This window comes from Pelobates fuscus, chromosome 2, assembly GCF_036172605.1.
Source record: "Pelobates fuscus isolate aPelFus1 chromosome 2, aPelFus1.pri, whole genome shotgun sequence".
NCBI lineage: Eukaryota > Metazoa > Chordata > Amphibia > Anura > Pelobatidae > Pelobates > Pelobates fuscus.
In genome coordinates, this window is record NC_086318.1 from 426,045,304 (window position 1) to 426,060,254 (window position 14,951).

At 39.9% G+C, this 14,951-nt stretch overlaps 1 protein-coding gene across 1 annotated transcript in view; it reads left to right on the forward strand.

The window, feature by feature from the left end:
- CNIH3 (cornichon family AMPA receptor auxiliary protein 3) overlaps positions 1-13,682 on the forward strand; it is an 82,994-nt gene extending 69,312 nt beyond the window's left edge. The window contains exons 4-6 of the mRNA XM_063441522.1: positions 7,467-7,579; positions 9,075-9,218; positions 12,038-13,682. Coding sequence (XP_063297592.1) covers positions 7,467-7,579; positions 9,075-9,218; positions 12,038-12,065 — 285 coding nt within the window. The 3' untranslated portion in view covers positions 12,066-13,682. The remainder of the gene's footprint in view (positions 1-7,466; positions 7,580-9,074; positions 9,219-12,037) is intronic.
- The last annotated feature ends 1,269 nt before the right edge of the window (positions 13,683-14,951 follow it).

Sequence of the window (14,951 nt, forward strand, 5' to 3'; positions counted from 1 at the left end):
CCTGATGGCGGCCCTGAGTGAGCCATAGAGAGGGAAAAGGGAGGAACAGTAAACCAATTATACTTAATAAATATATATTCTATAAATATATAAAAATAAATTTCATTTTGTTTGCTTTTCCTCCCATCCAATATCAATATCTCCTTATTGTGTGAAGGCATATCTCTGTTCTGGAGGGAGTCTGCTGATTTCTAATAAATCTACAGAATTAAGCAGATATTTGGCAGGCTAAATAGCTCCATCTCCTATTGGAATGCTAAAGGCCATTTTCCTGGCACTATAGACTCCTGCAGTGCCCCCCTCCCTCGCGCCCCCCCCCCTCCCAGCATGAGGACGTCCTGCATCAGATAATGGACCAAAGGTAGAGTAAACCAGCAAACTGCATTAATTACCACTGTAGAGTTAAGGGACATGGGATATTGCAACCAGACCACTTCAATGAGCTGAAGTAGTCTGAGTGCCTATAGTGTCCCTTTAAATAACACTTTAATAAAACAAACAAAAAAGAGGTAACCTGGGAGTTAATAATTCAAATCACCAAAAGGGATGTTTGAACAAAGCCGCAGCTCCAATCCCACCCCCTGATTCTTTGTGATGTGTAGAATGCTAGAATTCTAGATAGGTAGCATGGAGATAGAAATGTGTGCAGTGTGTGCACTTTTATCTGGGGTCTGGACCAAATGGCAGGAAAACACTCCCTTCAGTACTCAGCTAAATATTTAAATAATATTATATTAGGTATATATTTAGCAGTGCATTGATTGTCCCATTTTCTTGTCCTTTTAGTTCCTTTCATACGGTTGTTGGTACCGAAACTTTGCTGAGCCAAACCGACATTCGGCTGAAATTCGGACATCCCGAAAAATTTTCTGTTTTGGGAAAATTGGTCCAGTCAAGTGTAAACACAATCCAGTTCAGTCCTAGCACAGACAGGGCACACATTGCATTGTAGGACAAATAAAAATATTCTCATCCCCCATATACTCTGCTCATTAACAGAAAAGGGATGAACTTATAACAATGATTTACAAGTAGCCAATATGGAAGTATTCCATTCCAAAATACAGCTAAACACAGCAGGGTGGATTTTTACACGTTAAACGTGAATTCCAACTGGAAGTAGCATTAAAGGGCTTCACTCAGGGCACCAAAGCAACTTTATGACATTGAAGTTGCTATGGTTCTCTGAGCATCATTTTAATATAGCAGTGTCTGTAGGAGACATAAAGCAGCTGATGCCTAAACAAGAGAGGAATTAGAAAGAGCAGATCATAAGCATTCACAACAAATTCTCTCGTTGTCTCACATGTATTAAAGTATGCCTATTGTGAGATATAGCAAAAGAGGCTAAAAAAAAAAAAAAAAAAAAAAAAGACCTATCTATATTTTGTGTAACTCAAATTGCTGAAAAAGGTTTGCATTTCTAATTTCATGTTAAATATACTTGTTTATGTTTAATATGAATTGGTTGTCACTGGTATAAAACTAAGAACTCTAGGGGGGCGGAGCCAGCAGCCATAACGAGCAGACGTGTGCAAGCAGAGCTCCGCAGAAAAAAGCCTGAAATCAGCAACTTACTCACCCGAAAATCTCCAACCTAAGCCCCTAACGGGTCATAGCGAGATGGGGAAGAAGTCAAAGCACCAAGGAGTTCCGAGACCGACGGGGGCGCGAGACATCGGGGATCTTCTCCTCCGACCCGCACAGGCCCCAAACCACGCCGCACCTAATAACAAACATGGCGACACGGCCTCGGCCTCCTCCGAGGATCTAGCGATGGATGAACTGGATGTATTCCCAAGCTCAGGGGGCTTGCACCTCCCGTCTTCCGACGAGGATAATGAGCTGCCCTCCACGAAGGGGGACATCAAAGCCTTGCTACGCCACCTCCGCGAAATGTTTGCCGCAGATGTGGCTATACTGCGGGAAGAAATACAAACAGTGGAGGGGCGCGTTAAAACAACAGAGGGGGAAACGAAAGACCTCTCCGCCCGGTGCACACAACTGGAAGCCCAGAATATGGAGATGCGGCGCGCTCAGTCCCAACTCACCAGCCGCCTGGACGCAATAGAAGACCAGCACAGAAGCAGAAATGTAAAAATCCGGGGTATCCCGGAGACTGTAGCCCCAGGCGACTTGACACACTACGCCGGGAGACTGCTTGCCTCCCTGCTCTCACCACAGCAAACAAAACTAACTGAGATAGAAGGGACCTACCGCATCCCGAGAGCCGCTACAGCACCAGCAGACACCCCAAGGGATGTCATTCTACAGCTCCGAACACGGGCAGCCCAGCTAACCTTTATGTCTGCCGTGAGAAACAAAGCAAACCACCCATTTGAAAACGCTACCCTATCCTTCTATCAAGACCTGTCCAGGCCCACAGTGCTGTGGAGAAGCCGGCTAAAGCCACTCACAGTCAAGCTCCGTCAACACTCCATTCCGTATCGCTGGGCATACCCTAGGAGCCTGATCATCTCCCATGGGGGAGCAACAACCCGCCTAACGGAGGCGGCGGAAATGGACTCAGTGCTGATCGCGCTGGGACTAACGACGAACCAGGTTAGCACCGGCCAAACTCCGAGACAACAACCCCCTCACACCTGGGACATGGCCAAGGTCCAAGCGTTCCAGCCCTCCAGGGCCTCCACCTCGTCCCCTACCGCCTTTAAAGCACAGAGGGCCGTCCGCAACACGCTGGGTACCTGAGGCCCAGACGGTGACTCGGGGACACCAAGCCTAACCATACAACACTGCCAAGTTCAAGGATCCCATCCGTGACTCCCCACTAAAAGTTTATATTCTTATTGTTTACACGTCTACGATTTATCATTTGACTCTTGCTCAGACCACAGCATACCCGCAACCCGCAGCCACCCAAGGCGGGCAACCCTGACCAATAGGACAGGCAACCTCTGACACAAGCAACGAAGACGCGAACCGGGGCACATGTCAGAACTACTCACCTAGATTGCTTAATTTTACATCTAGCGTGACAGAGAATGGGGAACTCTCCAGAGACTCTAAGGTTGAACTATCATATTATGTTATAATGTTCTTCATTTATTATTTGTGCTCGTAATTCAGCATATTAAGTTTAGTTGATGTACTGTCTAGCTACTCGATAGTATTGTGAGCTGTGACAGGAAGATTTAAAATGTACCTTATTATTTTGATTTTATGGAGCGCTGGCAGGTGCACTATATAGGTTACAGAGGAGCGGTGGAAATTATGGAAAGCCACATTGTGTTACAAGCATTTTGAGCAATGGTAGTGCAGCCGATAACCTATTGTCTTCTGTAACATAATAGGAAATACTAGGCATTTAAATTCTATGTGCCAGGAATTTATAAAGTGTTCATTTATAAAGTGTTCATTCACATTACGCCTCTTAAGGTATCACGCTGCTTATTATATATCTCTAAAATTAAAGTGAAAAACCTAAGCAATGTTAAGCCATCCCGTTTATAGCTAGATACTGCTCTGCCTCAATACATGTTCATGTTATACCTTCTCTAGCATAGGTGTTTAAGCAATGTTCAGCAACAAACACCTAGATTTTAATTTATTTTATTGTATTCAATCCCACTCTGCCAACCTCCTGCTTAGTTAAGCATGTAAAACATAAAAGACTGTGCTAATTACTATGCCACGATCTAACTTCTATGTAACCTGACATACGCTGCTGCGACGTCAGTTGATATATTGCGTTCATCTGCGCTACTAAAATGGAGTTCCCCTCATATATTGCAATAACTCAACAGGTCGGCTATGCCGGCAAACCTAAAGGTGTACACCCCTGCTACAGTCTCCTAAACTTATCATCATCCTCAGAATTGTGGGGCTGAGGTCCTTATATGTTGACATTATCATTTTGGTTTCTTCATTTTGTTTCCTTCATTAATCTTTTCCCTCTCAATAATGATTTTACTTAAAGTTAAGTGTACTCAATATAAACATGGGCAATACCACTTGACACCGCTTCTCAGTTAACCAAGAACGGCTGATAAGTGCTGTCGCGGCTTTACTGGCGGGTATGTACCAATATACCTGCAATGCCTCAACAGGCCGGCTACGCCAGTAAACTCAAAGGTGTATACCTCCGCTACAGACGCCTAAACATGTCATTATCCTTAGAATTGTGGGGCTGATGTTATTGTTATTGTATGGTGACATTATCATTTTGTCTTCTTCATTTATCTTTTCTCTCTCAGTAACGTTTTTACTTAAGGCTACGCTTACTTAATATAAAAATGTGCAGTATCATCCAATACCTTCTTACTGTTAACCAAGAATGGCCGGTAATTGCTGTTGTGGCTTTACTGGCGTGTATGTATTAATCTACCTGCACTCAAAAATAAAGAATTAAAAAAAAAAAAAAAAAAAAAAAAAAAAACTAAGAACTCTAAATATACAATTATGGGTATCTAAACATGTACTCCTAAGAATACAGCTTCTTTAAGTGAAAAATATTGGGCAAATTTTAAAGAAACAAAAGAGTTCTCTAAGTTATGCCTTAATTTCTAGCTTATAAGCAAACTAACGTTCATGAGATTTCTCTTTGTAGTCTTTTTTTCTCTCGAGAATTTGAAGTTAGAGCACTAGAAATCTATGTTTTATTCATATATATCATTAGGAAAAGCAGGATTCAATAATCTGCTCTAATTCGATTGTGACTTTCCCAAACTGTTTAGGATTGAATCTCAAAACTCCTACGTGTGCGGCCACTTTCTCCTTATCTCGATTTATTTCAGGGAGTGTAACAGTGAAATGTATCACACTGGCAGATTGTAAAGGTCAGAATTTACTAAGCTAATCAGTTAAGCATCTAGAAAATCGAGGGGGAAGTTGTAACGAAAGGTCAGCGTCTAATGGAGTCTTTATGGTGTGTTTATTTTTATCTTATCATTGAAAGCAAATTATTAATGCCCGGGGAGCAGATAAATATTTTATTTTATACGGTCTGCTTCATACAGTGGAGGGAGAATATTTCACGTTCCCTTATGGCTGATTAACGAAGAGACACTTTCTGATAAATTTATCTAATTGGCGTGAGGTTACAGTAGAGTATATTATCATATCGGTTATAACTGTAACCGCGTATCCTAGAAGGGATTGGCGTGGGATGTCAAGGATTGTGTTTATGTCTAGAGACTCTCGGTAATATTTAATTTCAAGGTGTTAATCAGAATTTCTAATGCCTACCACCACTGCTATTTCATGCCATTTATAAATCAGTGTTTGTATTATAGCCTCTGGTAAGACCATATCATGTTTGATGACCGTGAAGATTGGTAATTTTTGTAGGACACTAATTAACTAGAGTATTCCTTGGACCTTCTGGAACATTATCCGTGAATAAAAAAAAGATGAGTCTAACCGATTGGTTTGCTCAAATCAGTCCATAAAAGCGTAATAACCCTCCAAAAACTAATTTATTTTCTAACTGAGGATCTGTGCATACAGACCCAGAGAGTCTAGTGTAAATAGTCAGACAAAGAATGGATAGACTCAATGAAACCAAGTATTTAGGGAATCGGCCAATTCTAGTTTACAAAGTAATTCAAATTTACAAACTGTTCCCCAGGTGGTTTGTACAACTGAGTTCTGAACATACGGGTCTAGGAAATCTAATGTAGGTACTCGAACATAAACGGATAAACTAAACAAAACAAAGTAACTGCATAGTATTTTCACTTCTAGTATCAAAAATAAAATGCACGCTCACAAACTATTCCACAAGTGACTACCCCAGTAAATTGTAACAGATAAAACTGGGGTCTCACAAGCACAGCTTTAATATCTAACGTTACCACTGAGAGGTCTCCACAATCACGTATCCTGAGAATGGATGAAAAATATTAAAATCTATTTTGCTTTTAGACACCACACTTGTTCTTAGAGGAAGGAATCTATCTTTTAGATTGTATTTAATCATAGAATTAGAGGTAGCAGGGTTGTTGCCTTTTTAGTGATGGTTTGGAAGAACCCTTCATTGGACAACTGCTGGATCACAGTTTCCCTAAGGAAGAGGTAGGCAACCTTCGGCACGCCAGAGATTATATCTTCTTTAATGCTCATACAGCCATAATACTAGCAAAGCATCAAGGGAGATGTAGTGCTGATGGTGCTGAAGGTATATTAAATTACATTTCATATCATGGTGAAAATGTACTAAATAACAGAAATATTGACATATACATAAACCTGCTACATTTATTTAACAGTCCTAACATTGTGATTTTTATATTACTTGCCACTATAAAACAAGTAAACAAAATAATTCAGACACATCTGTCATTTCTATTTATCAGAAAAGGGGTCTGTATATTGTGCGCATGTCCCACTTTACACCTACACATGCAGAATTTGGAGGGGTTGGTATTCCTTCACCAATGAATACCTGTAGACCATTGTAGTAACCTATCCCTGGGTGTGCAGATTAATGTAAAATAAAAAAAGACAGCATAGTGATTATAATGCACCAATAATTAGGATGATTCATTTTGTTGTTCATTCTAAAAATACCATTAAAGGGGCACTAAAGCACTTTAGCTTGCTAAAAAAACCTTTATGTGTGAAGAATGTGTCCTCTTTTTTTATTTAGCAAAATGTTCAGATTTCAATAGGAATTGACACTTTTATAAATTAACCTTGTTACTCCCCCTGGCTGCCACAATAAGACAACCGATCCTGTTACTTCCTGGTTCGTTTAGCTCAGTGGAGCTAAACTCAAGTGGCAGCAATTGCCCAGAGCACCTGCCTTGCAAAGACTTCTCATTGAGCTGCATTGGGAAGTCTGTGATTGGACAGCCGCAGAAAGTCTAGGCGGGGTTAGAAGGGGAGGGCATGCAAAGGCAGCAGACAAGAGATCTGCAGGTTTTGCAAGCTGTTTTTATATATAACCTCAATTAAAAAAATGCATTACTAAATGCATGCAAGTTTTCTTCTGGGGCATATCTACTAAACAGTGATTTTTAATTATTTTGTACTTGGCAGTGGTGTGTCCATTTAAGGAAACTGCTAACAAAGCAATGATAGATTGGCCTTACAGATCACCTTTAATCCCTGAAATATATAACTACTAAAGGGTTACTTTAGATATGACGTTGTTAAGATAACGCGTTTTACTTTAACTGTATAATGATGACTGATCTTAGCTGTATAATGATTACTGTGACATAAAAATGGTTTAATATATGATTCTGTACGCGACTTGTGATGCTGCACATTAGCACTCTTATGTCGCATAATCCATAAATATAGAATTAAAAAAAAAAAATAATAATAATGTTGACTATGTAAAAAAGTAGACCTAAAAATACATTGCATGTGATAATAGCCCCTCCGTTTGATAATGTACATTTTTTTAAATCAGAGGGCGAAATGATGAACTCAAGACAATCACTGCGCGGCGAATTAACCTGCGTGTTTTTCTCTCTTTTCTTATCTTCCTTTAATTCCAGCTGGTGCTACCAGAATATTCCATCCACAGCCTATTTTGTATTATGTTTCTCTGCGCAGAGGAATGGTTAACACTCGGACTGAACGCACCATTGCTATTCTATCACATTTGGCGGTAAGCCTCATCCTTTAATATGTGCGACATTCAAAGCATTAACCCTCTAAGTGACGTTTTGTAACAGATAACCTCATGGCGTCTCACGCCTAGAATGACCATTAGTTAGTAGCAAAGTTGGCATGTACCCATCAGACGAAATTAATAAAATATTGTACAAATCAGCTTCAATTCAAAATATGATTTATTTATTAAATATTTTACCAGGAAGGATACGTTGAGATTTCTCTCGTTTTCAAGTATGTGCTGAGACCCCTAAACTGCATCGTTACAATAGGGTACAATATAATATTAAAAATACAATATAATATTAATACACAACACATATATAAATTTATCACAGAAGAGGTACAAAATATAATCAACAATGATTACAGGTGCGTTCTGTTTTGAGATATGTAGAGAGGGATCTCTTTTAAGGATTTTAGGCTGGGGTCCTGGAGGTTATTCCATAATTGCTGTGCTCTGTAGGAAAAGGAGGATCGAGCCACTTTATTTTTGTATTGCGGTATGCTAAATAATTTGGGTACTGTTCCAAAGATCAAGACAGTTATGCCAGTGTTTAGAAAAAGTAATTTTTGCAGGCCACTTTTCTACCTCTGTGAACTGGTCTTGGAGCACAGCCTCAAGCTGCGGTAAATGTGGTGTCCTAGCATATATTGAAATAATGAACATTCAATAGAAATTTTTATATTTGCCCTTTAAACATCGGAGCAAAATAGTGTATATTTTTTACCTACTATGAAACATAGAAAATAAAAAAGCATCTGCCAAAATATGATAAAAAGCCCAGCATTATAATCCCAATTCCCAAAGATCCCCATAGAATAGTTCATGGTCATGGGACTGCATTTCCCCTGTTATAAATTCATTAATCTCATTTATAGCTATTTCAGGTTCTCCTGGGGGGCATCAACCCTCGCCTTATGATGATCTTTCATTTTGTAATAAGTGGCAGCTTTGAGAAAAAAAAAACAATATTCCCCTGCCTTCTCCGCTAACTGCAGAGATCATAAGCTAAAATCCGGGGGGCTCTAGCCCCAAAGCTCCCCTCCCCCAGCATCGCCTATGTTCGGGTTGTATCTAATCTGTTTCCTTAAACTTGCAGGATTAGCCACTCGAAAAAGAAATGGAAATTTTACTCCTTAAATTTACTTTCACAGAGATAGGGCTTGAGTTTTTCAGAGGACGTAGGGGGGAAAAATTACACAGAACAGAACTGAGAATTGAGATAACAAATATTAATCCGTCAGGAGCATAAAAAAAACAAACAGATGATACAGCAATGAAATGAGGCATAATATAAAAAAATGTTTATCTAAAATATCCTAATCTCAAACTGAACATGCTCTTGGTTTTAATAGCTTATTTAATGAATCACTTAATTTATATTTCCTAAAATAAATTAAATAAGTACTGTTTATCAAGTATGAGGTGGCTAAGTTAATAAACTATCGCATTCATTTAACGTAATTATTTTTACGTCTATTTCCAGGTATTTCCACTGCCCCGCTGATAGCCCAGAATTAGCCTATGATCCCCCGGTAGTAATGAATGCCAATACACTGAGTTACTGTCAGAAAGAAGCCTGGTGCAAGCTAGCCTTTTACCTCCTCTCGTTTTTCTATTATCTTTATTGGTAAGATTTAGAGCTCTTATAAATGTATGTACTCCGCGGTGAAACATGTTTTTTTAATCACTGGTGTGCCTTGTTTTGGAAGGTTTTAAATAGTGCTGCTCAGCAATTGATTACTGACGACAATATAACTTAGATGATTAATGGCCTCTGTAACACCAGATTTGAAAGATTTTCGAATACTGTTTTCCCCTTAAAATTAGACATGCCCCGAAAATAAGCTCTAGCTAATGGATGCTCGTAATATAAGCACTGCCTCGAAAATAAGCCCTAGTCGCTAGTCGCTAGTTCGCTAATCTATGTTCGGGGATGTTTCTATGTTCAGAGATGCAGAATTCTGTACCATAACCCTGCCTCCTTAGCCACGCCCCCTCACTCCAACAAAAATACTTCCTTATCAAATGTACGTACACAGCTCAGACACTAACAGTACTGAATGATCTGAACAACAAAACAATCTGCGTTAGAAGGAGAGGACACCCAGGCAGTTATATAGTGAGGATATCACTACCTGTTTGTAGTTTCTCTGACTGTCTGCAGCCAGGTTGTGAATTAAAAGCCGCTCACTCAGTTCTGTTGGGGCTAAAACTTTGTGCATACCTTTGTTAAGGACATCATTCTGGCATCAGGAGGCGTGGTTAAGGAGGCAGGATATAGTGCAGAATTCTGCAAAACCTTTATTTATTTGGTGCAAAAAATATAAAGATTTGAACATGCAAACAATACAGCATATTACGGTAATAAGGGCTCAAATCTATCAATTGCATTAATGTTGTATTGGTGCCTGGAGTGTCCCTTTAAGTAAAAAGTACACTTACCTTTGCAACACTACTATGACCAGGGTAGCATTGTCAGCCCACGATGCTCTGGGTGCGATCATAGCTAGCTGCTGAGAAATGCATTTACACTTGACATTCCTTCCATTGTGACATGCACACGTATTTTATGAACAAAGTTAATTTATATGGTGTTCTCTAAAAATTAGATTGGTCTGGAATAAAACACCATCAGAATAACCCTTATAGTTTAATATTTATTAAATCCAACAGTAAAACTTATATTTAAAACTGACCTCCCAGAGGAAGGGTCCACACCGGCACTAGTGGGAAAGCGAGTAATAGAAAATCTAATCCCGCTTTTTGTTTAATATAATGTATCTCTGTCTGATTAGAAGTGTAGCTGCACACGCCAGTAGTATCCCACTCACAGAGCGCCATATGGACGCTGTCCTGGTAGGCTCACAAACATCAGCGTGGTCATTATATTATTCTGACTGCACCAGGACAGCTAGGTATTAAACAGAAATTAAAAAATACAGACGTTTGTGAACTTTAACCAAACGTGACACAACCCATAGCGAACGTTAACATTTTTATCTACTAAGGTGAGAATTTAAAGTGAATTCGAAATTTAACGTTGGCGTAGCCAAACTGAAAGCAGAGCTAACGTAAATAATTTTTCCATTTGATCTATTTTGACCTTAAATGTGAAATTCACTTTGAATTCTCACTTTGGTTAATAACCCTATTAGATTCTACAGGACTACATGGACCAGTGCCTTCTCTTACTCATCTTCACAGATTACTACATTTACATTGTATTCCTCTCTGCTAAAAGTTTCCGCTTTTCGGATGAACGTTGATACGTTGCATAAGATTATAAAAAAATTAATTTCATCAGCTTCACTGAAAAGTGGTTAAAGGGACACTATAGTCACCAGAAAACCTACAGCTTAAAGGAACACTGTAGGCACCCAGACATCTTCAGCTAATTGCAGTGGTATGGGTACACTGTCCCTTTTGCACCTAGTGCTGCAATGCTAAACATTGCAGTTCCAGAGAAAGTGCAATGTTTACATTGCAGCTTTAAGTCTGCCCTCAGTGGCTGTCTACCTTTGAACCATTATCTGACGCTGGATGTCCTCACACTCTGCATGAGGACCTCCAGCGTCAGATTTCTTCCCATGGGAAAGCATTGATTCAGTACTTTCCTACGTGGAGGTCTAATGCGCGCGGCATTTGGTGCGCATGCGCATTAGGGCCCACTTGTCGCGGGACGTCAGAGGGGGCAGAACCAGGACCCAGCGCTGAGGGATATTGGCGCTGGGAAATGGTAAGTAAAAAAAGGGTTTCAAACCCTTTATTCACCTGGGTGGGTGCGTGGGGTGCAAGTGAGGGGGAGGCAGAGGGAGCTTTAGTGGCAGTAATACAGCTTTGTATTCCTGGCACCATAGTATGCCATGAATGTAGTTCTTCTGGTTTGTATATTCAGTCTCTGCAGGCTTTTTAATGTAAACTCTGCCTTAACAGCCTTTACACTCCTCATATCACTACTAGAGGTGCTTACTGGGTCAGTGCTGCATAGTCTGACATTCACTCCACTCTCTGCATGGACACACTGAATTTTTCTCATAGAGATGCATTGATTCAGTGTATCTCTATAAGGAGATGTTGATTGGCCAGCGTGACATTTGTCTCCGCCCCTGGCCGTCCCCTTGGCTTAAATCATCAGAATTGACAATCCCAGCCAATCCAATGCTTTTACAGAGAAATAAAGATATCGTATTTATCTTATTTAAGTATGGCAAGGGTGGCCAGCACCCTAAATACTGTTTTTATCACTGTAGCGTCAGGAATACACATTTGTATTAATGACCCTATAGTGTTTCTTTACCTGGTATGTTTTGATACTGATACTGTTAACACAATTGTCTGCTTTCAGTAAGCTAGCGTTTGTCCCACTATGGATTCATTTAATAATCTGTATAAATTATGGTTTTCCAGGACTGGATATCTAACTGTACTTTGTTATCATACCCGCAGCATGATATATACGCTGATGAGCTCATAGGGAGGAGAATATCCAAGAAAACCCGTGTTTGTATTAATGACTGGATTACTGAGGACACTGTTTCTGGGTGATGGAGAAGGCTATGGCGTTTCTGTACATGTGGACCGTAATGAATATGGTGGACCTCAAGCTGGACAAAGGTCACCAGCTGTGACACGATTAGGACAATGTGCAATATCAATGATCCTCAGGAAATGGTGGACGACAAGAGCAGAATACTCAAAATTGGTAACTTGTACTTGATTCAGTGACCTGCAGAGCACATTTCTTCACTAGAAAAACAAAGAACAGGCAATGGGTGCTGGGTAGCCGTGCTCAGCTTCTCAATACATGCCAAACGTTACATTGTGTTAGATCCACAAGTACGAATACCCCAGCACAGCTGTGACTGAACATTATTCTCCCACCATCTGGATTGTGGATTATACTTCCTACCTTCTAAAGGCTGGCTGAGGGAAATGTGAGAAAAGCAATAGTGATTTACAATTAAAACCAAAAGCAGGTTTCTGTGGAATGTCAGTAATGGACCCGAAGATTCTGCCGTCATTCAACATTAGCTCACCTGGGCTGCATTCAATTAGCAATAGAGGAATTGTGATAATATTAAATTACACATGAAAAGGCGCTTGTGTATGAAAAAATTGAATTGTTAGCAGCGCTACGATGCATCCAATATTATTACAATAAATGTGCTTAGAATGATCTTATGGGACAAACTCGATAGCGCAGGGCCATAATTCTTTAGTTTCCTATCAATGATTGTGGCGTTAACTGATCCCCAGTTCGTTGTTTATTGACAGTTGAGTGATTAAGCTGGTTATTACAGCTACATCTTGTTGCGTCATTGAGCAAGAATGCACATTTTGTTACAAAACTTTATTAATAGCACAAATCAGAGTTGCAATAAATTTCGTCATTATCAATTAAATGAGACTAATTGGGCCAGGGAGAGTCACGCTTGGTCCTGCAGATGCTACAGAGAATCATGGGAAACGTAGTATAAGTAAGTGCTGAGCTGAGGTTATTCACTGCTGTCTGAAGCGAAATGAGTAAAATTAAATATTTTTTCATCCTTGTTTTCTCGATACTATGTTTACCAGTGGAGAAGCCGCCATACATCCTTCAAAGTCACCTGTTGTGTGATGAGTCGCAAATACTTTGGGATTTGATTTAATACCCCAAGGATCTCAAACTGTGTCCCTAGATGTTAATGGCATACAACTCCCACAGTATTTTGAATGTAACATGCCCAGAGAATCATGGGGGTTGTAGTTCAGTAACATCAGGAAGACCAGAGTTTGAGATGCCTAGAATACCAGCTATTGAGGGAGATGTGACAAGTAACAGGTAAGTCTTTATAATAGAAGTTGATAATAGATGCACAGTGAAGGGAACAGCAGAGTAATTGTTTTGGAGGGGACTTTGATATTATTTTTCCTGCTTAGGGCCGAAGTGATTAAAAGACTGATCCTTGGCTATTGGAGAACCTGCAGCTACCATGTCTCCATTAACACTCGAGGCACCATAACAACCTAATCAAATTTGTTATGGTGCCAAGGGAACCCTGGCGCATTCCTACCCAAAAGGATTAGAGCTAGAGCGGCCAGCTGGCACTCTAAGCCAGGGATAGGCAACCTTCGGCACTCCAGATGTTGTGGACTACATCCCCCATAATGCTCTAACACACATAATGCTGGTAAAGCATCATGGGAGGTGTAGTCCAAAACTTCTGCAATGCCGAAGGTTGCCTATGCCTGCTCTAAGCCAATCAGTGGTGTTCCTGCTCAGCTGCACTCTTTGTTTCCTCAAACTGAATTGGAGAAACAAATGCTAGTAGTAAAAGGTAGATCTGGCACTGGAGAACAGCCTTCCATGAACAGTTTAACTTTGGGTAAGAAAGCGCCAGGGTCATCTGGATATCAAAACATCTTCATTTTACTAAAGTTGTTATGGTTTCCATACAGTTCCTTTTAAGGCAGAAGAAACTTAATAAAAGTTCTGCAAGCGCTAGGGATCTACCTTTTGACCATCTCTTGGCCTAGACTAACATCTTCCACACCTTTCCCCAAGTCTGTTCCAGAGAGACTATTGATAAAGCAAAGGCCTCAAAGGTTGAATGAGGAACAGTTTAGCAATTGTTGATATTGATAGACCATTTATGGATAGCCATACTTGTGGATTTAATTTCCCTCAATGATGATCCACACTAAAGTATTTTGGGAAATGTGGCTCACACCACTATCTTAACCGTCTTTTTTTGCAATTCGCCTGTTCTAAAACAAAATGTTACATTTTATAACAAGGGTTGGATGGAAACATAAACTTGAATATACTACTAATTGCCTGTTGTTTTCTTTGCGATATTAAATAAAAAATAAGATGTTGTATTGAAACTCTGCAGCAGTTATTGGATATATTTTTGTCCTTTACCCTCTTTTTTCTGTTAACACTTTGCCTTTATGAGACAGTCGGCTTCACTTAAATAAAAATACTATATCTATTCGCTGTCTGTAAAGTGCTCACCTTGACATGTCACTTAATTCAGAGCGCCTCGCTTTGCACGAGAGCTTTATAAATGGACAGGTAATGTCTTTGAAGAAGAGCGAGATTTGCTGTACCTGTCACAAGTGATTACCGTGTATTTTCCATTCATCAGCTTGAGTCAAAACTTGCATGTTTTAATTAAGTAATCTTAGAGTCTGATATTAAATTATCATATATTTTGTTCTGTGCTGTGCGCTCAGAATGCTAATGGATCTGGGAATGGATTTTATGTGTTCTTATCCAGAAAACGCACATCACTTCCAGGAGTGGAGGTCTAGTAAAGTCATATGGAAAATTAACCCTATAGCAAGTTTAGAATGTTTGATAAAGTGTTGGTATAAT